Source organism: Tenrec ecaudatus, chromosome 9, assembly GCF_050624435.1.
Source record: "Tenrec ecaudatus isolate mTenEca1 chromosome 9, mTenEca1.hap1, whole genome shotgun sequence".
NCBI classification, from domain to species: domain Eukaryota; kingdom Metazoa; phylum Chordata; class Mammalia; order Afrosoricida; family Tenrecidae; genus Tenrec; species Tenrec ecaudatus.
Genome location: NC_134538.1, coordinates 86263068 through 86288566, shown reverse-complemented (window position 1 = coordinate 86288566; position 25499 = coordinate 86263068). Strand labels below are relative to the sequence as shown.

The 25499-nt window shown below is 46.4% G+C and overlaps 1 protein-coding gene across 2 annotated transcripts in view; it reads right to left on the bottom strand.

Annotated features, from left to right (window-relative positions):
- The window catches only part of CDCA7L (cell division cycle associated 7 like), a 39906-nt gene extending 15226 nt beyond the window's left edge, over positions 1 to 24680 (bottom strand). Inside the window, exon 1 of one of the 2 annotated variants that reach the window (XM_075558319.1) lies at positions 24525 to 24680. In XM_075558319.1, coding sequence (XP_075414434.1) covers positions 24525 to 24548 — 24 coding nt within the window. In that variant the 5' untranslated portion in view covers positions 24549 to 24680. The remainder of the gene's footprint in view (positions 1 to 24524) is intronic. The other variant, XM_075558318.1, reaches the window with a different exon arrangement.
- Between the last annotated feature and the right edge of the window lie 819 nt (positions 24681 to 25499).

Genomic DNA, 25499 nt, shown 5'->3' with positions numbered 1-25499 from the left:
GACATTGCTTTCTATTGTTTTTCATGTTTGGGGAAGCCCAGGGGACGTGTCTTGCAGAATTCTGGGCTGACCTGGTTGCCTCATGACTGGATTTCAGGTTGAATGCTTCTGGCAACATCTCTCCAGAGGTGACGTGTTCTATCAATGTACTGCCTCCGAAGACACAAAAGGCCACGTTATCTTGACTGGTAATTTTAAAGTGTCTACTATTGAAAATTCCAAACCTATTCAAAAGTACACAGAATACAATCATGAACCCACATGCGACTACCCAAATTTCAGCAGTCACCGGCCTCTGGCTAATCATGGGGCTTCCACACCACTGTGCCCCTCCCCAATGACTCCAAAGCAGTCGCAGGCCCCAATGATTCCACCCTGCACCACTACTGCCTCTTTTAAAGTTCTTGTGTGCACGCACTGAAATATGTCTGAAACACAGCCACCAAATAATGCTTTTCACACGCACAGCACTGCGACGCTGGCTGCATTTATCGTGTTCACCCACCACCCCTAATTACTTGCCCAATTTCCCATCAGGGGTCATGCTGTGCGGCACCTTCGGGAAACAGCGTGTCTGGTGGCCTCTCTCCTTCAGCCGTGATGCTATCTGAGCAAAGTAGTTAAGGCGGGACCGACCAGCTTCCCCCTTTGGAATCTATGAGCACCAAGAACAGTGATATGGAGTCCCTGATGGTGACATGCTTTAGGCTGCTAACTGAAAGCTTGGAGCTTTAGGTCTACTGAGAAATGTCTTCAAAGAGAGGCCTGGCAATCTACTTACAACACATCGGTCGGTGAACAGCTCTACTCTGTCAAACCATGGCCGACTTGACAGCAACTGGTACTGTTAGGATATGCTGAGTAAGATTACACGAAGAGAACCTTCCCTGTAAGTACTCACCTATACGTACTTCAGCATCCCCTGAAAACTCTTATCTGGATCAATTGTTACATTAGGGTTACAAAACAGTGATTTTTCTTTTTCATTTTCCTCCTCCTACATATACTAGTTCAAATTTCTCTGAATACCTTTCTCTCTTCTTCCAATGTGAATTCATGGCTTCTTTATAAATTATGTTATAAAACTAATTATTCCCATTATTCTTCATGATGCTCAAATGGTCCAAAATATGGGAGCCACTTCTAGCCAGTTTCTGTGTCATCTTGCATAACACTAACCATCTTTTTAGCACTTGGTTGTTTTCAACACAATTAGGTCAAGCTCACCTTGTTCTTTTACCTGTACTAGCCTTCAAGGCAGCCGTTTCTCAGAGGTATTTAGAAACCAACACCTGGGAAATTTAGGTGTGTTCTAAGTATCACTGACTCTAGGCTCTTTGTATGGAGCACAGATTACTTGAGACATCTTGAATCACAACTTTCATAGACAAAGCTTTACTTCATATTCAACAGATTTCCCCCTCGGCACCCCCAATTCCACATTCATGTCTTCTTTCCCCAGTAGAGCGAACTTCAATTCCCAGTACCTTTAACATACTCAAGGAGCTGTAGTGCCCGAGTGGGTTATGCCTTGGGCTAACCAAAAGGTCAGCAGTTTGAACCCACCAGTCACGCTATGGAAGAAAGATGAAGTTGTCTGGTCCCATAAAGATGTAACGTCTCAGAAACCGACTCTATCTTATACTGGATCACTATGAGTCAGATTCAACTCAAAGGCAGCAAGTTTGTTTGTTTTCTGGTCAATATACTTAGTAGTCATGCGCGCGCTCTCTCTCTCATACACACACACATACTTTCAAATTTACACCACCAATATCCAGTCAACAATAAGCAATAAGAGTCTACAAGGGAGGTTACCACACCCCCACTCCCTCACGCTCCCCCCCAACACACCAGAACGGGAAAAAGCTCTGCTGGGGGGAGCTTTCATAGCACACATTTCCCCCCTAGGCAAGCATAAAGTAACTCACTCTGACTTAGTGCACCCAGTGGAGTCACCTGGGAAGGTTCGCTCTGGTCACAGTGAATTTTTTTTCATAAAAGCAGTTTCCCTCGAACCTCTTTTTTGTGACGGCCAATTTAAGAGAACAGCGTGCAGCTGTGAAATTTCGTTTCCTGCTGGGGAAAATTCCCCAGACTGTTGTGATGTTGAACACAGTTTACAAGGACAGCACTATGGGAAAAGTCAAGTGTCTTGAGTGGTTTTATCATTTCAAAAAAGTGAAATGTTGACTAATGACGAACCTTGTTCTGGACACCTGTCAACTTCCCGAATGGACAAAAACGTCAACAAAATTTGTGTGTACTTGTGCTTGAAGATCGGTGATAGACCATTGAAGAGATGGGGAAATTATCTGGACTATCTTGGGGTTCAGCAAATTTTAAATGAAGATTTGGGAATGAGAAGGTTGCTGTAAAATTGTGCCTTGGGTTCTGACTGATCAGGAAAAAGATCGAGTGGAAACACGCCGTGCTTCAAAAGAACAGCTCCAAAGTGACCCGGACTTTCTTCCCAAGGCCATTACTGGATTACTGGTGATGAGACATGGAGCCATTCTAATGACCCTGAAAGTAAACAATCAAGCCAGTGGAAGATGACGCCACAGTCACCTCGTCCAAAAAAAGCTCATCAAGTGAAATCAAAGATCAGGGCAATGTGCATTTGGTTTCTTGGTGGGAGGAGCATAGTGCATTTGGAGTTCATTCTCCCAGGTTAGACTGTTAATCAAGCTTTCTATTTAGAGGTTCTGAAAAGATTGCATTAAAGTGTGTGACAAAAAAAAAAAAGGTTTCATTTGTGGCAGACGGGGAACTGGTTTTGCCACCATGACAATGCACCTGTTCACATAGCCATCTTGGTGCACCCGTTTTTGGTAAAAAAAGAGCACATCTCTCTTGCCCCTCACACCTTACTCGCCTGACCTCCCTTCAATCGCGGAATGAAGAGGGACATAAAAGGACAGTGATTTGACCACACAGAAGAGGTGAAGAAAAAAACCGAGGGAGGTACCGTCAGCCATCCCAACAGATGAGTTTGAAAAATGTTTCCACGAATGAAATTACAGATTTAACAAATGTAGTAAGTGTAATAGAGTACTTTGAAGGTGATAAGGTGAAGGTTGTCTTGTAAAAAAAATTAAAGACATCATAGCTTGGGGGGGGAATTCCACTTTGGGGGGTGGGGGGTACCTCCTCGTACACTTTCCTTGCAGGTTGTTCTATTTCTGAAATATAGTCACAATCCTAGGTAGCTACAAGGGGCCTTTTGCTTGAGGTACCCAAAAGGGCTTCACACATACTTACCATTTAATCACTCAGTACATTAAAACAAGGCATCCTCGAAGGTCGACTTACTAAAACTCACTGTTTCGACAAGTACATTCTTATGTGAAAGAGAGGTTCTGTTTACCCGAGTGAAGCCCACAGTGACCCCCAACACGATCCTGTTACTGTCTTGATCCACCAGCTTTAGTCCCTACTGCCTTTGCACCATCAATGTAACTACCTGAACTATGAAAAAGTTAATGTCTTGTAAGGACAACTGGTTTGCACTCAAACACCCCCCAAAATTCCTAAGGTATGCCAGCATATTGGACTATTTTCTGTATGTTGTATTAATCATATATCCATTTAGTTCATGAGGAAACACTACTCCCTTCTGAAATTAATCACGATTGTAAATACTTCTTGTTTAAAAAATCAATTAAAAAATTGAGTCTTCAAGCCAAGGAAGCTTTAATGTTACATTTTAATGAGGACTCCTGAGATTGAATACCCTGAAATTCAAAAGTGTTAGAGGGTTAAATGCCATCTAACAAAATCGCCCTAAGGAGGAAGACGAAATGAATTCTTACGAACAGAGTGCTCGACGACGACGGGAGGAAATGCCCTATTTGAGCTGAGAAGCACTTCCTAAGCAGAGCCTCACTTTGACAAAGTTCTGGGGCAAACAAATGAACTTTAAAAAATGAGGAACATGTAACTGTTTGAAACCTATCTTTTCAAACAGGTTCTGCAGTTAATATTCAGCTACCAGCACTGCTATCCTATGAAAACATTTGTACTATAAAAAATGTCAGCAACACTTGAAAACGCACATCATTTTTGGGGTCTTTTTAATAGTTGCGTTCAGTCCCTAAAGCAGCACTGTTGGGTGGATTACAGTCTTTTCAACACATCACCACTCTACAAATCAAGAAGCCCCGCCGGACCAGAAGCTTGCTGGAACACATAAAGGGTTAAAAAAGGAGCACCCCATTTAATGACTTAATGGGGGCACACATAAGGGACAGAGGCGCTCGGCAATATGAATAAATTGCTTCCAGCAGCAACTGCATTAGCAGCACGCTATTGTGAGACGGCCACCACCACTGCGCCGCCGCCTGTGTACACCGAACTCGTTTCTGCTCCTTCGCCCATTACTCTGCGCCTGCTCTCAAGGGGGCTGTAATTACTGATGAGGGGGCTGTAGTTACTGATGAGGACAAAAGAGCACACTTTCAAAAAGAAAAAGGGGGAGGAACCGGCAGGCTTTCTTACGGTATGCAGGGATACGTTTCTTGATGCCAAACTTCCAAAGGCATTGAAAGAAGTTTCCAGCACTCTTATCACTTCTTGGATTTATCAAGTCTCAATACGGTATCCGCTGTTCTCAATAAGACAAACTGCTTGATTTAGAAGACACAGCCAAGGCGGCGAGGTTGGTCTATGAGAGGCCCAGGAAAAGGACTCACTGAGGCCTGGCCAGTGCAACCACTTGTACGTGTTCTGTCGTTTTCCTGTTGTGTTCAGCTGTGACACCCCTGGGCATCTGTGTAGGCAGGCAAGGGGCCAACAGCACAAATCCTAAAAACACACACACACACAGCACAAATCCTAAACACACACACACACACAAATCACACACACACAAATCACACACAGCACAAATCACACACACACACACACACACACACACACACACACACACACACACACACACACCCTGAACTGAAACAGAAAACACACAAAGTTCCCAGCCCACAGATTAGCTTTACACCAGCCAAATTTACACAAAATAATCCCAATTAGCAAACCACAGAGAAATCAAGAAAATTCCTATGTGAAAGCAAGGAAATGCCTGCCCTAATTTCCTTTTCAGAGCCACAGATCCTGGGGAGCTCATGCTTAGTGGGGTCAGTTCCTGTCTGGGGGATGAATGCAATGGTGGTCGCACATGTATAATCAATGTGTCTTCAAAAAAACACAAACAGTGAAGGCAACAAATGTTTTGTTTTTTTTTACAATTAAAACAACAACTTATTCTCTTCCTAACTTTCAGATATGAGGGGCTTCAGAAAGTTGTTAAAATGAAAAATGGAAAGATAATGGATTTCACAAACTTTTTGAAGCCCTCTAGTATAAATACCATGTCCTTGGAATAATATCATCAAAAGTTATTGAAGTCCACACTGAAGTAGCTGACAAGCGGGGGTGGAGGGGTGGTCCCCAGACACCTAACACAGAGTCCTGACTACAGAGCATGACAGCATATACTCCAGTTTAAGCCGACCCGAGTATCAGCCAAAGCACCGGACGGTACCACATAAACTGCATTCAAAGTGTGCTGAAAAGCTTGGCTTACAGACGCATCTACAGTAACAGACTTGCTGAAAGCTTTCCCCCACCGTCTGCCAGACTGCCATACTGCGCTGGCTCCTGGGCTGCTGTACCGCCCGAAGCTGCGTAGCTGGTATTTCAGATCTCAGCAGGGTCCCCCAAAGTGAGCAGGTTTCAGCAGAGCTTCCAGACCAAGAACAGACTACGAAGAAGGAATCGGTTGGCCACTTCAAAAGAAACAGCCACTGAAAACCTTATGCACAGCATGGAAACACTGTCAGATACTAGAAGCCTAGTGAATAGAAGCTGACCACTGTCAAGAGATGGTGGCCGGTAATTCGTCCCTCAGGTAATACTCAAAAGATGACTGAGGAAGAACTGCCTTCTCACACTAGAGACGACCACGATGAGGTGGATGGAGTCAAGCTTATGGGAGAAAAGCCTTTGGGACCTTCAGCTGCAAACGGGGCACACTCAAAATAAGAAACAGCTGCAAAAATCTAATGATGGGAACTCGAAATGTATAAAAGAGGTCTCTTAAGAAAATTGGAAGTCGTCAAAAATGAAATGGAATGCATACAGATCAGTATGCTAAGCGTTAGTGAGCTAAAATGGACTCGTATTGGCCATTTTGAATCTGAAAATCAGAGTTTACTATCCTGGGTGTGGCAATTTCATAGTCTCCTGTCAACTTGGGTGAAGGGGTGGAATCTAGTGTCAACCAGGTCATAGCCAATGATTGCCTACGTGGGCATGGCCTCCTCCTGAGGATTCTGGGAACCTCCCTAGGGGCGGACACATACTCTCTCTGCTTGGCATTCCAGTTGACAAGCCACATGGAGCTATGCCGATGGCAGCCAGAGCCCTGGAGTTAGAAGAGCCACATGGAGACCCACAGCAGCCCTAGATGCTTCTACCACCCCTGGATCCACTTTCTACCCCCTGGCCTGTGATCCTGCTGCTTTCAGCATCATTGCATGTGCTATGTGAGGAGTCTGCAGAAGAATGTATGGACTAGTAACGGACGTGTGGACTAACATGAGACTTATGGGCTAATACCGAACTTAGGGACTTGATCTGGACTGGGTCCGGATGTTTCCTTAATATAGAATTACTCTTGGATATAAAATTCTCTCTTACATACCTGAGTGTCTCTGGATTTGTTTCTCTACTCAACCCAGACTAACATATTTACGGTACCTTGAGAGTGGGTTCTAGAGAAATCAATCATGAAGATGGAGAATGGATGCTTATTTGACCTCTGCCTCATGGTAGTTTTAATTCTTGGGCTAGCCAGAGGTCAGATATGCAGCTTACTGGGTTGTTTTCTGGAAAGAATATGGGAATTAGTTTTGATTATTTTCTTTGGCTGTTTTTGGTTATTTTTTGGGGGGATGGTTAAAATGAATGTGACTAATGTGTAGTTTGAGATCCTTGAATTTCTCAGTGACCATGCTACTTAGTGAAAGCAGCTGACAGAAGATCAAAATGGCTGACAGACGGCACTGACTGGCTTCATGCCTAAGACCTTATTTCTTATCAATGGAATAGTTTAGACAGGAATTAAGATACATAAGATTTTAATTGACTGTTTTAAGAGAGGTTTAGGATCTAGCTGTATGAGGTTTACACTGTTTTCTTTTGACTATTGTTATTGACATGATTGATAGAAATGATTATTGGGACATATAGAAAGTTTCTAAGCTCACTGTTGCAGCCACCAATTTCAATCTTTAAATGGGTGTAAGACACATCTGCAAAGAAGGCTCCAAAAAACTAAGCTCAACCCAGGGTCTTTAGTGCTCAGGGCATTTAAGGTGAAGATGAAGAGCCTTGCCTAGGGGGCTGTTGACAGATTTTAGGAAGTAAAAAGAACCTTTTGGTTATTTTGAATTTTGAACTAGTGGTTTGTGCCAGAAGCTGGGGGGGGGGGGGTTGGTGGTGGTGAGGTGGGATTGGAGCCATGAGGAAACTCTCCTTCTCTAGAACTGAATGTCAAGGGGAAGTAGGGGGCAGCCTAAAATGCTTGTTAGGTGACCACCTGGATCCACTTGTTGAGTGGAAGTGAGAGAAAAGGAACAATAGAGAAACAGGTTGAGTTTGGCCACTGACACTTGTGCACCTGGTTCACAGGGACTAGAGCAGTGGTTCTCAATCTGTGGGTCGGGACCCCTTTGGAGGTTGCCCGATTCATAACAGTAGCTAAATCACAGTTATGAAGTAGCAATGATAATAATTTTATGGTTGGGGGGGGTGTTACCACACATGAATTGAAAGGGTTGCGGCATTAGGATGGTTGAGAACCACTGGACTAGAGGAAAAGACAAAAATGGGTTGACTGGTCTGAAGTTCATAACCTAGCACAAAGGGGCCACAGTTGTTGAGAATTTGTGATGAAGCACATGGTCTGAAGGTGAAGTGACCAATAGGCACCCTGGTGAGGATAGGCGAGGTAGCCCCCTTTGAGTTGACCAGAACCTGACGAAAAGACTTTTGAGTCTGAATTGGTGCATGCTGCTGCTGACTTTATGGATGGCCTGTCCTAATTTCACTTTGCTTATGGATGCAGACTCACAAGGTTCCAAGTGGAATGAAGATTCTTCACATCAAAGAACTTGCTGGTCTTCTCAGAGAACTGGGTTGATATATAGTAAGTGGGAAGCATATAAATTGGATTCCCAAAATGGAGAAGATAAAGACATGAAGAGGCTGGCTTACAAACTTTCATAAGTGGGGGAATATGCTCCTAGGATTATAGGATTAGGGTGTAAGTGTTGACTTGACTGCAATTGTTAGGCATACAATATTGTTATTTTGTTCATTTATAAAATATTATGCTTAGATGAGGCTGACACATATTGAATTGTATGCATTTTAGTTTTATCTTGCTAAGTACAAATATGATTTGTATTGTTGTTTAAAAATTATATACAGCTAAAGACTTGTGTAAAGGTATCAAGTTGACAAGGGGTGGTCTGTGGCAGTTACCTAATCTGTCAACTTAAGCAAAAGGGTGGAGTCTAGTCTGTCAATCAATGATGCCTCCCTGTCTTCCTCCCCGGAGGCAGGATACACACTTTTCTCTGCTTGACATTTCTGTTGACAAGTTTCATGGAGTTGTGCTCATGGCAGCCAGAGCCCTGGAGCTGGAGGTGCCATGTAGCAACCCATGCAAACACTGAGATGCTTCCACTGCCACTGGATCCACAAAACTTTCCAACCACTGGCCTGTGGTCTTGCTGCTTTCAGCACCATTGCATGTGCTGTGTGAGTCTGTAGAATTTATGGATTAGTATTGGACATATGGGCTAAGATCAGACTTATGGGCTAATATCGAACTTATGGACTTGATCTAGACTGGGCCCGGATGTTTTCTTAATATACAATTACTCTTGAATATAAAACTCTGTTACAAACGAGTGTCTCTGGATTTCTTTCTCTAATCAACCCAGACAAACACACTGGGAATAACACAATCAAGAGGAATGGGGATGCATTCATTGTCAAAAAGGACACATCAAGATCTGTCTTGAAGTACAGTACTCCCTGTAAAGGAATTATATCTATGTGAATCTAAGAAAATCCAATCAATACATTACTCAAATTCATACTCCAACCACTTGAACCAGTAATGCAGAAGCTGAAGAATTCTACCGTTTTCAATCTGAAATAGATAAGCATGCAATCAAAATGCATTGATAAGTATTGGCCATTGGAATGCAAAAGTTTGAGACAAAGAGGATGGAATAGTAGTTGGAAAATATGGTCAAAGAAATGAAGCTGGAGGTCTTGACAGAATTATGCAAGACCAATGACTTGTTCACAGCAAACTTTTCAACGACACAAGTTGTGACCATGCTCACGGACATCTCCAGATGCACACACGTGATAGGGTTATTGTGCCAACCTGACCAAAATAAGATGTGGGGTTACCCAGGTCAGAGTTTGATTGGAAGGCAAAGAGATAATGGCTCTGCAAAGCCCACCCTCGCTCTCTTGCTCTCTGGTGATCAGAGAGTAGAGTGTGCAAGTGTGCTGCTGCTGTAGCTACTTCTCTGCCTCAAGTGTGAGCTACACTACCTAAGGGCCAGGCTAACGCATGGAGGGTGCAGCTAGAGCTTGAGGCTCCTTCAAAACCTGCTTTGCCGTGCAGCTGGTGCGTACAGTGATTGAGCTTGAAGCTGATGGATCCTGTTTCCTTGCATTGCTCGAATTCGATATCCTATCCAGACCTGCTTCACTAAGCTCCCAAGCTCCTGACTGTTGGTGACCCACTCTGCTGCTTGTGGGCAGACTGCTTGCCTTGCCCCAGGGAGGATTCTACTGTCTGCTTCCTTGACCTTGGCCCCAATAGCCCATGTGAGTTGAAGGACTTCCAGTATGTTAACTGTGCCATGGAAATAAGTTGACCTGAACCTGCTATACTGCTGTGGGGACTAATTAGCTGTTAAATTCCTTCTCTTGTATAAACCTATATATAAATCATGTCCTATATATAAATCAAAGTGTCCTAGTTCCGTTTCTCTAGAGAACCCTGCCTAACTCGATACAGAAGTAAAATTGACTACATCAATGGGGGGGACATAGAAAAGCGCAAAATCAGCAGTTAAAACCAGGCCAGGCTCTGACTGTGGAAAAGACCACCAATTGCTCATATGTAAGTTTAGGCTGAAGCTTAAGAAAATTAAAACAATCCACTACAGACAACATACAGCCTTGAATATATCCCACCCGAATTTTAGGAACATCTCAAAAACAGATTTTCTGCACTGAATGCTAATGACAGACGACCTGATGAGCTGTGGGAGAACATCCAGTATGTCATTAATGAAGAAAACCAAAAGGTCACTGGACAGACAAAAAAGAAAGAAAAGATAAAGGTGGATGTCAAGAGACTGAAACTTGTCATCCTAGAGTAGACTGAGGCGCAGGAAGAAAGGATGAAGTCAAAGAGCTGACTAGAAACTTTAATGAACAGATCAAAAAGACCTTGTAAGCTATTATACTGACATGTACAAGAAACTAGTTAGAAAAACAAAAAGAATACATTCACCATAAACTGAAAAAAAAAAGAATCAAGAAAAAATTCAAGCCTCGAGTTGCAAGATTAAAATGTTCAATGATGCAGGAAGCATCAAAAGAAAATGGAAAAACTAGTCATTATGCCCACAAAAACTGGTCAATATTTCACCATTTCAGGAAGTAGCATAGAATCAATAACTAATGGTATCGAAGCAAGGGGTACAAGCTACACTGAAAACATTAGCCACACACAAGGCTCTGGGAATTGATGGAATGCACACTGAAATGTTTCAGTGTGCTCACGAAGTACTGGAATCACTCACTTGTCTATGCCAGGAAGTTTGGAAGACAGCTACTTGGCCAATTGACTTGATGAGATCTATTTGTACCCATTCCAAAGAAAGGTAACCCAACAGAATGTAAGAATTATAAAATATCATTAATCTCACATGCAAGTAAAATTCTACTGAAGATCATTCAAACAACAGTTGTAGCTGTAAATCGGCAGGGGGGTGCCAGCGAGTCAGGCAAGATTCAGAAGAGGAGGTGGAACAAGGAGCATTGTGGCTGATATCAGATGGATCTTGGTTGAATGCAAAGAAGACTAGAAAGTTTAGTTGTGTTTTATAGCTATGCGAAGGCATTTGACTGGAGGATAAACCATGGACAGCCTTGAGAAGAATGGGATTCCAGGACAAGTCAATGTGCTTGTGCTAAAGGAACAAGGTAAGATACGGTTTAAAATGAGGAAAGATGGGCATCAGGGTTGTATCTTCTCAACATACTTACCCAATCTTACGCCAAGCAAATTATCAGAGAAGCTGGATTATATGAAGAAGAATGTGGCACCAGGATTGAAGGAAAACTTATTAACAACCTGCAGATAAAACTTTGCTTGCTTAAAGTGAGGACTTGAATTACAACAACGTAAAGACGGCCAAAATCCTCACAACTGAACCAATAGGTAATATCATGATAAAAGAAAACGTTGGCATTGTCAAGGATTTCATGTTGCTTGTATCAGCAATCAATGCTCATGGAAGCAACAATGAAGAGATCAAAGGAGGCATTGCAGTCAGTAAACTTGAGGCATGGGACCTCTGTAAAGTGTTGAAAGCAAGGAGCTCACTTGTACTTGGGAGGCAAAAGCATGCTTAAGCCGAGTCACAGTATTTTCAATAGCCTCATATACATGTGAAAGTTAGACAATGAATACGATAGACAGAAGAATCAATGCGCTTGAATTATGATGCTGGCAAAGAATATTGAAAATATGCCGTGGACTATGCCAAAAGAATGAACAAATCTGTCTTGCAAAAGCCAGAGTGCTCCTCAGAGTCAAGGATGGCACCACTTTGTCTCACATATTTTGGATATGCTGTCAGGAGATAGACAAGTCCAGGGAGAAGGACATCAAACTGAATAAAGTAGTGGGGTATATAGTAGTTACATAATTCCATGTCATTTCGAAGAGAAAGTGTTTGGGTGGTGTTTAGCCTGCCAATCAGGTCACAGCTTGCTGACCTCATTCGGAGGTGCCGCTGAGATAAATAGCTCTCTGAAGGCAGGCCACACTCCTTCTCTTCTCTCCTCTCCTCTCCCTCCCTCTCTCTGCTGTGCCTTCCTGCTGGGGAGCCACTTTCTAAGAGACCTGCTGGAGCCCTGAATATGCTTCTACCACCATTGGATCCACAAGACTTTTCACATACCAGCCCGTGGTCGTCCAGCATTTTACAACATTGCTTGTGGCTGCATGAGTCTGAAGAGGGGTTTTAAGCACTACAATGGAGCTTATGGACTAATATTGGAACCTACGGACTTGATCTGGACTGGGATGTTTTCCTGATATACAACTACGTCTTGATATAAAGGTCTCTCGTACACATGAGTATCCTTGGATTTGTTCCTCTAGTCAAACAGGACTAACACAAGGGGCAATAAAAATGGGAACGCCATCGACAAGGATTGGCACAGTGGCTGCAACAATGGGCTCAGACATAAGAACAATGGGAAGGATGGAGCAGGACCAGGCAGTGTCTCACCCCATTGTACACAGGGTCCTGTGAGTTGGAACCAAGCTGATGGTCCCTAACAATAACAAAAGCAGTTCTATGTACCTTGCCTTGTAGTTTGGAGTCCCCGGTGGCACTACTAAACAAACTACTGGAAGGTGCAAACCCATCCAGAGGCACCACAGAAGAAAGGTCTGGCAATCTATTTCCGAAAGGTCACACTAATCGAAACCCCCCTGGACCACATCTCAATTCTGAAACATAAGTGGGTTCACTATGAGTCAGAATCCATTTGTTTTGTAGTCAGTGCTGTTGTTAAACTTTGAAATTTATTTTCCTTGGAAACGTTTTCAGTCAAAAAGTCCACTCTACCTACATATGGGAAATAAAGGAATTTCCTATCACAATTATTAGCACATCAGCATGCAAAGCAGACAAAGTTCCCCTTTTTGAGAAAGACTGTAGACTTAAGTCATGTAAATGACCTTAAAGGCCATTTGACTGCCAACCCCAAAAGGCTATGGGGCAGAGGGGGAGGCAGGTGGGTCAGTGAGGGGAGCAGGGCTTAAAAGGGACCTAGACACATGTCCAAGTAGGCAGCCACTCCTCCACTTCAGCCGACCACCCCCAGGGAGGAATGGAGGCCCCTCTGGGCCCGACTCCAACCTTTCCCAAGCAGCCAGGAATCAGTCTTGTGGAAAGTGCCCAGTTTGAAAATGTCAGCTTCCAAGGTGTGGACCAAACACGGACGAGCTGGATTCCAAACGTGTTCGGGAAAAGCACACAGGGGAACTCCTGTGGTTAACACCCAGGACATGTAAAAGGCTAGCGTTTCAAGTCTTGCTGTCGGTTTTGCGAATCCTCCTTGTGCCTGGCAGCCTGACAGATCTGCCCCGTAATGCATGCCATCTCTTCTCGATTCAGAGCACATGCAGACTTTGGCTCACTTTTCTTCTTCTACAACTTTGGGAGTCGAGCCCTTCTCATAGAGGAGGTGTACATACATCACCTTGGGTGCCAAGGACGCAGCTGCACTGACAGCTAGAAACACCCCTGGACTCCAGGGGTCTGAGCTCCTGACCCAAAAAGTGAGCTAAAAGTCTCAAGGACAGAGTCACTACGCTTGGCTGGAATCCATTATGTGTTCTATCCCCAACCTGTTCAGATTAATGTTAGGTGTCCTCAAGTCAGTTCCAACCCCGTGCACATCAGAACACTGCCTGGTCCTGGGCCATCCTCACAATTATTCCCATGCATGAGCCCATTTCTTGTTGTACTGACTCCACTTCAAACTGTCCACCCACTTGTCTGCTAGTGTGTCATATTGCGGTGGCTTTGATGCTGTGTTGCTTTGATGCTGGAAGCTGTGTCACTGGTATTTCAAATACCAGCAGAATGACCCAAAATGAACAGGTTTCAGCAGAGCTTCCGGACTAAGAACAGACTACAAAGAAGTAATCGGATATCCACTTTGAAGGAAGGAGCCACTGCCAACTTTATGCACAGAATCCTAGACTATACTAAGAAAAGCCCACTCCACCCAGCGGACGCCTTTCCACAGCACAAAGTACATGCTTTAGAGGGCTCCGTATCACTCCGACCACTGCCAGCCCGAGTCACTCGCAAAACTAAGTGCTTAAAAATTAGTAAGCTAGAAAAGATGACTCAAACTGTTGGCTGGCAGTCAATCATGTACTTAGAAAATAAATTCATGTCAAATATTAATTTGAAACATCACTTGTTAATATTTACGTACAACGCTATTGGACAAAGGCTTTGTGAGGATGAAATAGTGCATGCGTAGTACTCAAAAGAATTCCTGGCACAAAGTAAGTAGTATTCAATACATGGTTTTAATGCTGATTGTTAATTTTGTCTTTTTTTAACCCAAACTCTGAACAACTTATCCAAAATAAAAAGAAGCAATTGATGTTATTTTTGAAAAAGTGTAAATGGGGTGAAGTGTGCAGGCCTGTATTTAGGGCTCAGAAGAACTGTGCGGGAGATGAGGAGCCAATGGGCTGGAAATTTGGCAGAGGTTCTGGGAATGAAGTGAGCCAAGCTGGAAGAGGGTAATTTCCGATTCCCTGGAGGTCAGCAGATAGGAAATGTGACACCCATATTAAGATTTCTCTGGAGTCTGAGAGACTGATTAGCAAACTGGACAGGCCTCTCTCTATTTTGTATCAGGGCACCACTGGCATTTTGAACGATCAGTTAAGTCTTGTGAGATTCTCCTACCTACCACAGGTGACAAAACTTCATCAAGCCCCAGCAGACAAACCCAAATTACTTCTAACGCTGCCACCACCACCCCAGTTCACGCAGATAAGAACCACAGATGGACTCCAACATCAAAAAGTGTGCGCAAATCTGTCAGAACAGGTTGTTAAACTGTTGGAAGGTGCAAATCCATCCAGAGGCACCACAGCAGCAAAGAGCTCCAGATCTTACTGGCTTCTGAATTGAGCTAACTGGAAGGTTAGCGGTTCGAAAACACCAGCTACTCTGAGCAGGACAGATTAAGATTTCTACAGGGGGAGATTTAAAGTCTCTTGTGAGTCTGAATCAATCCCATCCAATGGCTAAGTGCGTGTGGAGGGTTTAACGGCCAGCCAGGGGCTCTTTCCAGATTGCCCACAGACCCAGACCTGGGCTGAAGAAATGGCGCGTGGCAAACAGCTTGCTGGCTTTCACAGACTTTCACCTGGAAGTGACACTTCTCAAATGTCAATGGTCAGAGCAACTCAAACAGCCTCACCAATCCCAAGGGCCCAAGGAAATGCAATTTTCCCATTTTCCTAATGAATAGGGAAAGAGCCACCGACTGTCTGCCAGAGCCCTGGCACACTCGGAGAGCGCTGCGTGAAGTAGAAGATGCCACACACATGTTAGGTATTGGAGGCTCTCAGTCCCCTCGATGCAGCTGACCTTTTGTCTTCGTCTGGACGCACCACTAAAAACTGTCCACCACGAGGGACCCCAATGGTACCTGAACTACCTGTGGCATAGCTTCCAATACCACGGCACCACCAAAACCCAAAACCAACCCCCCAGCCATCAGGTCGGTTTTGACTCCTAGTGACCCCAGAGTTTCCAAGGCTGCCCATCTTTCAGGTAGCATACAGACTCACCTTTCTCTTCTGGAGCAGCTGGTGGGTTGTAACTGCTGGCATTCTAGTCATCAAGCCAATGCTTACCCACCACCAGGGTCCCTTTCACAATAACCACACAAGGCACCAGAGTATGGCATGCAGACGGCAGCCAATTAAGATATGGATCACAAGAAAATGTCGTCCCAGATAGTTGCTGGAAAACGGGGCCCCTTACATTGGAAGGAGCGAGCCCTGGTGATGTTAGTTACACTCTAGGCTAACTGCAAGGTCAGCAGTTCAAATACACCAGCACTAAATACAAGACTGAAAGTTTTGGTAAATGAGGCTTTCTGCTCCTGGAAAGATACACAACATCAGAAACACAAAGGGGCATTTTTTCTGTCCTATTGGGTTACTCTGAGTCAAACTCAATGTGATGGCAGTGAGTGGGGTTCCAGGCTGGACGTGAGCATTCCAACAGCAAATCTGGAGAACCGCAGGGCAGGAGACACGTGTCCCAGGGCTCACTCCAGACAAGTGTTTAAACAGCTCTTCAAACAGCTGGGGGCGGGGAACTTCCCAGTCCTACAGTCGCCCTGGAGCCTTTCTTCATAGATCCTCTTGACACACTTCTGCCCTGCTAAGAGCACTGACTGCACCCATACAGAACTTGCCCCAACAACCTCTGGAATGCCACTGGAGCAGGCTACTGGAACCACTTGGCTCTTGGCTTTGTGTACACGCGCTCGCGCATGCGCTCGCTCGCGCTCTCTCTCTCTCTCTCTCTCTCTCTCTCTCTCTTTTTCCGTCCCTGTAGGCAGAGAAAGGAATATTACTTGGTACAAGGGGGTTTCAAATGCTCACAGAAAAACTCCATTTCCTTTTCATTCCACTTTCCTACAAACTTTTGAAGCTTCCCTCCTGCCCCACCCCATAAAGGAAGATGTCCAAACAGTTTTCAGGAGTCGGTGAAGCCTATCCTGTGGGGAAACAGAGCCACCTTCGTTTGAGGAGGTGAAAGAGAACCTTTCTGGAGTTCCGGTGCACGTGGGAGACAGGCTGAGTGTACCTGCACGGATTGTAATGACCACTATTATACAACCTCTCCAAATGAAAAATGCTTTGGACCAATTATCAGGGGAAAAGGAGGGGAGGGACTCAAAAGAAACAACAGTTTCAAATATACTTTTGTTTTTCCTTAACTTTCCATTTTAAACTAATGCTCAGACTTAAAATGTCCATCAATCCTAACTCATGACAATCTACAGGTAAGACAGGGTAGAACTGTCCCTTTAAGTTTCTGAGACTGTAACTCTTTACTGGAGTAAAAACTCTCTTTCTCCCAAGTTGCTGGCTGGTAGTTTCAAACTGCTGACCTTGCGGTTAGCAGTGCAACGTATAACCACCCCACTAGTGCTCCTCAATGGGTCACCAGGGTCCCTTAAACTAATGCTAGAGAGGAACAAAGGAAGACTCAGGAGCTACTGACTTTTTTGTGAAAAATGTTCTTGGGAATTTCAATATCAAGCAAAGTTTGATTCCGTCCCCCTCTCCCACCTGCTATTTAACTGTCCTTCAGTCACCAGGCTTTGAATAGAAGGCTGTTGTGTGTGTGTGTGTGTGTGTGTGTGTGTGTGTGTGTAGATAAGATAGATATTTGGGAGTAGCTTTTAGATTTCAAGAGTCTTTGCAGGTTCAATTTCTAACCTTGCACTGGCAGTTCCATGATTCCCAATCTGGGACGCTCAGCAAGAGCCATGAATGGGGCAGAAGAAGGTCTCCTCAAAAATAATTTTAAATTTCACTTTTGTATGAAAATAAAAACATATCACAGAATGGAATGAAAACAGACATGGCTTTTAAAGATGAAAGTGTTGGCACATGAGGGCATGTCCTGCATCAGGCAGCTCAGGAGTTACACCCCCGGGCCTCTGGAGCAGGCACCAGCCAGCCTTGCCAAAAGTCTACCAGGATGTTCTAGCCAGTTGTAATTCTTACACCCACTACCAGATGCTGACAGCCTCAACTGTCTTTTTTTTTTTAATTCAACAAATATTTGCACCTACGTACACTAGGCCCTTCATCAGCCATTACACGGGGAAAATCCCAGGCAAAGAGAAGGAAGTCAACCAGCAGGCGCCTGGGGTGGGGTTGGGGCAGCTCCAAGTCAAAGACCCAGCCCAGCAGGTGCAGAGGATCCTCCCAGAGCAGAGGTTTGAAGACAGGGGCACCTGTGCCCACAGCAGCCTCCAAAGAACGGAGCAGTCTGGGGGAAGTCTTGGCTGCACGACGGGTTGCTGGTTCAAACCCAGCAGGCACTCTGTAGGAGAAAGAAGGGGCCGTCTCTTCCCTAACGGACAACCTTGGAAACTCCGTGGGGTTGCTCTACTCTGCCCCAGAGGGCTGTGATGATTTAGAGTCGACCGGATATAGCAGTGGGTTTTATGGGAAGAGAAGCACTTGGCTTGACAGCAGACCCAGTCCTTTGGATAGTGGGTACAGCTGGCAGGGTACAAAAGGCCCGTGCAGCTGTGACTCACACCCCAAGCAGCCCGTGCTGGAGGGAAGGTGAGTCCTTCCTAGGGAGATGATAAGCTATTTTTAAAACATTTTATTGAAGTGAAACATAAATTGTACTTCTTTTAAGTGTACAGTTTGCTGAAGTTTACAAACCGTGCCCACACATTATAACAAGCACCCAGATCACACAAATAGACATCACACAGGGTTTAGAAACCACTTCGTGACGGATCAACCTTCTGGCTCAACCTCTAACACCTAAGTTCCAATGAAAACACATTTTCAGTCTCAGAACATTAAGCGTTGAAATCATGGTGCCCTGGTGACCCAATGGTTAAATCGAGGCATTGGCTGCTAAGCAAATGGAGCTGCAGTTCACTTACCGACAGCCCCGCAGAGGAGGGGCTGTCTGCTCCCATAGCGGCTGCAGCCTAGGAAACATTGTGGCACAGGCAGTTCCACTCATTCCCATAAGGCTACTAATGACTGGGAATTGCCTTTATGGCCCTGGGTGTGGTTTGGGTTTGGTTTGCTACTTTGATATACAATGTCCCAATGTGTCAGAATAAGGGGCACCGGTGATACGCATTGGGCTGCTAACCACAAGGTCAGTAGTTCAACTCCACCAGTGGCTCTGTGGGAGTAACAGTCTTCAGCCTCAGAAATCCAAAGGGGAAATCTACCATGCAGGGGTCCTCAAACTTTTAAACAGGGGCCAGTTCACTGTCCCTCAGACCCATTGGAGGGCCGGATTTTAGTTTTAAAAAAAAACTATGAACAAATACCTATGCACACTGCACATATCTTATTTTGAAGTACAAAAATAAATGGGGCAAAGACACCTGGCGGGCTGGATAAATGTCCTCGGAGGGCCTCATGTGGCCCGCGGGCTGTAGTTTGAGGACCCCTGTGACTTATAGGGTCACGATGAGTGGGAACTCACTCCACAGCACACACCAGCTCAGTTGAAATCAGCAAAAGAAGAAATGTTTTAAAATGTTGAATCATTGCCAATGAGAGGAGTCCACATATGAGCTTGCAGAAATTCCCTATCAGCCCAGGCCGGTGCCCCGTGCATTCAGGACCACATCACCAGGTCTATATGCAAATCACAGTGATAAAGAACAGACCTATAAAACTACCCTCCACTTCCCCCGCCCCCAATCTAAACCATTCTACCAGCCGCTCCAAGTTCAAGGGAACAAATGCCCTTGCTTCAATAAGGAGCCTTGGTCTCAGCCTGCACAAAGCTGGCTTCTCTTGGTGCGTAAGCCATAGCAAAGGGAGAAATATCCCAGTTTGTTTCACAGGCCTCATCTACTTAAACTGAGAGACAGCCAGCCCTTCAGTGAGGCAGGAAACATCAAAAACACAAAGTGTGAGGAATAGGCCCTTCCCAAACACTTTTTTATTGATGGTGACGTTTTCTTAAGGAAAATGTTTTTTCAACAATAGAAAATAGACAAAACATACAGGCACTCAATGTTCTTAAAAATGAAAAGTGCGAATGCCTCCAAGCCCTGCTAGCATGGTGGGCTACAACTCGGGCTGCTAACAGAAAGCCCCCAGCCACTCCTGAGGAGAAAGATGGGTCCTTCTAGTCCCATAAGGATTCACTGCCGCAGAAGCCCACTGAAGCCGTTCTCCTGTCCAGTGGGGTCACCACGAGTCGGCACTGACTGCACGGGAGGCAACTTGATTTTGAAAAGGAAGCAAAATGTAAAGAGCAATTATAGTGTAAAACGTTATGCCACGTGACGACTGGACACGGCCAATGTCCAAGACAGAACATGAAGTGCAACAAGGAGCGCTGTCAAGCAAGAGTTCCACCCCTTTTCTCTCTCTCTCTTTTCAGCTTATAACATAACGTGCGGTTAATATGCTTGGCTGGAAACCCAACGGTTGGCAGTTCCAGCCCACTGTCCTCGGAAGAAAGGACTGGAGGTCATTCAGTGACAGAAAACCCTAGGAATCAGTTCTACCCTGATGCACATGAGGCTGTCAATGAATCAGAATCAACGTGACAGTGGCTATTTGGCTTTATTAATTTGTACAAAATTCACATGAAAAACAACACTGCTATTTCAATGCTGTGTGGATTTTTTCATATTCTCAAAGTGACTTTCTGTTTGCATCCAATAGATTCTGCCCAAAACATGATCTGATGTTCCTTGAAAAAGCACCAGGCTAACTACTGTAATCCCCAGACCTTTTAGTTGAGTGAAGACATCTTAGAAAAACCGGAGAGCTCTCACAAACCCTCTCCTTGTACGTAAATACCAATCCCCCATCGTCATCAAATCAACTGTCTCAGCCACCCGAGAAGACAGGGTCCCAAGGCTGTAAGCCTTCACAGAAGCAGACTGCCACCACTTTCTCCCAGAGCAGCTGCTGGGTTCCAACTGCTGACCCTGGGGTTACTGGGGTTAGCAGCTGATACTTAACCACTGAGCCACCAGGTCTCCTATATTTAAGTACTGGGGTGGGGGAAGTGGGGAGCACTAGAGCTGATCGTGATTGCACAACTCATTTCAAAGGCGATTTAACCATGGAGGGATGGTGGGGAATGCTCAAAGATAGATGTGGTGCTGATTGTACAATTCCCCTTGATATAATCAAACAACTGATATATTCAATTGTATGATATGTAAATTGTGAAGCCTCTTCATTTCAGTGCTTGATCATGTCAGCAAAAGAGGCAGTTTTCATCCTCACACATGAAAATGCTGTGGCCTGTCATGGCCCTGTGGCAGGACTCTGGAGACACACTGGGGAACCTGTCCTTCCTTGCTGGTTTGCACTCAGCAAAGTACACAACTTCACAGCAACAGGGATGTGAACGTGATATGCTAAACCAACAACCAGCCAAACAAGCGGCCTTTTCTAGACAGCACTACTCAAATGGCAAGTCGTTGTGCTCGCCTTGCAAGAAATCACACTCTCCTCTATGACAAGACTAAGACCAGTCCAGCACACTCTGTGGAGACAAAGTCCACAAACTCCTAGCCTGCAAAAAATTCCCTCTGCCCCTTCAGTCAGAAGAACTGCCAAAAGAAACCACAAATCTGTTTTAGAAAAAATAAGACTCAAAATGTTCTTTCCAAGGAAGGAAGGAAGGTGAAACTTCATTCTGCTTACCGTATATACCCTTATAGCAGCTGAGGCACCTAATTTTACCACAAAAACTGCAAAAGTGTGCTGAAAAATTCAGCTTACTATCAGAGTGCAGTGTAGCAACGATGAAACATACAACTTTCCTCTAGTTCCTAAATGCTTCCTCCCCACCCACTATCAGGATCCCAATTCTACCTTACAAATCTGGCTAGACCAGAGGATGTACACTGGTACAGATAGGAATTGGAAACACAGGGAATCCAGGGCGGATGATCCCTTCAGGACCAGTGGTGTGAGGGGCCATACCAGGAGGGTGGAGAAAGGGTGGGGTAGAAAGGGGGAACCAATTATAAGGATCTACATATAGCCTCCTCCCTGGGGGACGGACAGCAGAAAGGTGGGTGAGGGGAGATGTCAGACAGTGTAAGATATGACAAAATAATAGTTTATAAATTATCAAGGGTTCATGAGGGAGGGGGTAAAATGAGGAGCTGATGCCAGGGACTAACATGCAGAGTGACTGTCTGGAGAATGATGAGGGTAACGAATGTACAAATGTGCTTTATACAACTGATGTGTGTATGGATTGTGATAAGAGTTGTATGAGTCCCCAATAAAATGATTTAAAAAAAACTCAGCTTATAGCAAGACCACCAATCTCTAGAAAGGGGCATCATGTCAGGTTTAATTCCGCCGTACGAGGGTCGGTCACCATGAGCCTAAGGGCACAATGGGTCCTCGTCCTCTTGATGCAATGAACCACTACAACCCCTTGGGCAGGGGGCTCCAGGTCTACTCAAATGAGCATCTAGTACCACTGCCTTCCCAAAGGCCCAGCACCCGTAAGAAGTGAGTAACATACATACTGACATTGAGACGCACCAATGCCTCTTGCAAGCTAGAGGCAGTCTCAGCCTCCAGCACCTGTGAGCTGCCCTGGTGAGCTCTCTTCTAAGGGCCTGTTATCGTTGCCTTCACTGAGAACTACAAAACAAGAGGGCTCACTGGTCACCTCAACAAGAACTTAAACAAGACGCAGGAACTACCCACTGGCGGAGTCTCAGAAGCTGAAACAAGGAAAAGGTTGAGTGTACATGCAAGTCCCTTCTCCTACCATTAGCCTAAGCTGCTTCGCTGGAGCCCCTCCAGCTCTGGGCTTTCCAAGGGATGGAAAGTATATTTAGTGCATGAGATTAAAATCCACTGCACACTGAGCGGAGCAACATGCGGCGTGGGGCGGTCCATCACACTGCTGTATTCATAAGGCTGGGGGCCCAGGTAGAACCACAGGGACTCTAGGTCTTGCTGAGCCTGAAATATTCATTATGTACTCGCCTGCCATCCCCAGCCCACCCCGCAGAACCACTCTCCACTAACTTAAATTAGAGGTACTATAATCTGCTCGCATTTAATTTAGGATGAGCAGGAACATTTCAGGGGAGGGAGGGGGCGGGGGAGAAGGATCATCACACATTTACATTTGTGCTGCCAATTAGGTCTTTAGAAGGGGGGTGGGGAATACTTGATCATCTTAAAAGTAATTGGTCCTAATTAGTGCAAAATGGGTTGGATATAATTTGTGGCTTAGCCCCACACAGTAAATAGTTTAGCATTTCAGAACTTCCAAAAAAAAATAACTTTGTCTCTAACAGCTAAGGCTGGCACTTCTAAAACATATTCTGGAACCCTCCTGGTTTCCCTCAGCACAAAGTCTGCATCTAACGAGAGGCAAGGCATGTCAGCAAAATGAACAGGTTCTGCGGGGAATGATACATTACCAAGCTTGATTTTTTTGAAGCCCCATTCAGGGAAGTCTAGTTGGGGCACACCACACCAATTTAAAGTGGCCGTAGCACGTCTATGTGTTCTTGATAACCTTGTCTCAGTCCCCCTGGAGGGTGCATCACTGTACTCCTTTCTCCCCCACTGGAGAAACTTTCAGAACAAAACTCTCCCATCCATCATCCATCGGTGTCTTCTCAATGCCCATTTTCAGGATGTCTTTCAGAAATGACTCAATGGCCAAGGCACCCATTATATTATAGGCTCGGGACTTTGATTTGCCACCAGACTTTGATTGCTGCCAGATTCCGGGCAGTGCCAGGGGCCTAGACTCCCACACCAAGGATCACTGGGCAAGGGCCCAACTGTGCCCAAGGCGTGCTGACCTGCAAAGGGTTCTCCACATCTCCCTACGCCAGGGCCTCCGCCTCTCCCTCACCCTGGGCCCAGCAGGCAGGTGGAGAAAAGAGGTAAACACCAAAAAAGGTGAGCGGAAGCTGTGAGTCGCAAGCTTTCACAAAAGAAAAAAAACGAACTCTTGAACAAAGCACTTCTCTGGGCCCCACCAGCAACAGTGGGCTGGCTTCCTTCCCTTTCTAAAAAGTTTTATTTTTAGCTCGCTTGGGGGAAAAAAGTTTCTATTACTTATCACTGAATATAAAATCTCGTTATTAGGAAACAGGTTAAGTTCTTTTAAAACACTAAGAAAAAAAAAGTCGCAGATCACAATCCCACCGCCCACTGCACGATCTGGAGCAATTACGGGTTTGGGAATGAGATTTTTCCAAGGCTAATTAGAATAGTGTAACTGGGGTCGGCCTCTGAATCGAATTTGTGACCTTGGCTTTTGGGGTGGTGGGTTTGCATTTTCTTTTAACTTGGCTTTCTGGTGTGGGCATCTCAAGTGGTACTAATTCCTTAAAAAACACTTTTTAAAGTTCTAGAACACAAAACCAATTCCTTTCCAACTGCGTTATCGGAATTGAAATGGTCCGACTCGTGCCTCTGGTTTTTAGAAAACTACATTTAAACTTCAACCTCGCTGGCCCGGTTCTCCCCTCCCCCGCCCCAAAGTGTGTTGGGGGGTAGGGGGGTTACCAAAAAGGTCCTCGAGTCCCAGCACCTCCCTAGGACCGCACTCTCACCTGGGGCCCGTGGCCCGAAAGGCCGGGCCTGCGACCCCCACGCACCCACTGGGGGAGCAGGGTGCCTAGCAGGCCGCCGGCGTGGGCGCCCGGCGTTCCAGCCCCAGGGGCGCACACCTGGACCTTGCAGCTCACACCTGCACGGCGCGCCTGCTCCGGCTCCGCGAGCTGCAGCCGCGGGCCACGTTTCCAGCCCCGGCGGGCCAGGCGCTCGGGGGCCGCGGGCCGGCGTGGCGTCGCGGCCGCGGCGGGCGGGCGTCCGGCCGGCCTCTCACCTGGGAGCGAGTCGCCAACGCCATTCTTCGTAGGGCAGCCCCAGCCTCCTCCTCCTCACACGCGGCCACGGGCGCCCCGCTCGCCACGGTCCGGCGCGCCGAGTACGCCCCGCGGCCGCGCAGCCCGCGCGCTCCCCGCCTCCCCGAGCGCGCCGCGGGCCGGGGGAGGGGCTCGCTGCGCCGGGCCGGGGGGAGGGGCTCCCTGCGCGGGCCGGGGGGGAGCGGCCCACTGCGCCCGGGCCCGGGGGGGAAGCGCCCCGCGCCGCCCGCTCCCCGCGGCCTCCCCCGCCACAGACACGCCGCCCCAGAGTCCAGCTTCCCCAGCGGGAACTTCTCTAGGCCGGCCGCGCCAGCGAGGGGCCGCCTTTGGGCGCGGCCGGGGCCGGCGGGCAAAGTCGGGGCGCCCGCCTCCCCCCTGCAGCGGAGGAGGGGAGTGGAGCGGCCCGGCCAGGTTTCGCGCGGGAGAAATGAGCAGGGGCAGCGGCGGCCGCCAGCGTCGCCACCGGGGGGGCCTCCCGCGGCTCGTCCCAGGTGGTGCCCGCCGCCCTCGCGCTCCCATCCCGGAGAAGAGCTCCGGGCCGTGTCGCGGCTTGGGTTGTGGTGTGGTGGTTGTGACGGGGAGGGGTTCTGCGGCCATGCCAAACAATGCTGCAGAGTTCACTTTCGCAAGGCCCGGGGGGTGGGCAGCCTCAGACGGCCTGGACTAGAGGGCCTTTGTTTTCCCTGTGCCCCCGCTCTCCTAACGCGTGTCACCAGGACGCACTGCGCACCTCCGACCGGACTGGCGCGCGCTCGGCCCGGGCGCCAGCCGCCGCCGTGAATCAAATGATGTTTGTAATGGCTAAACTTCAAGAGCTGTGGGAGATACCAAGAAGGAACGGGAAGCAGGGCCGCAGGGTCCCGCAGAAGCAAGTATGGTGGCATAAAAAGGAAAGGGGGCAAAAAAGCTGCCTAAAGATGGATTCCAACGCCTGT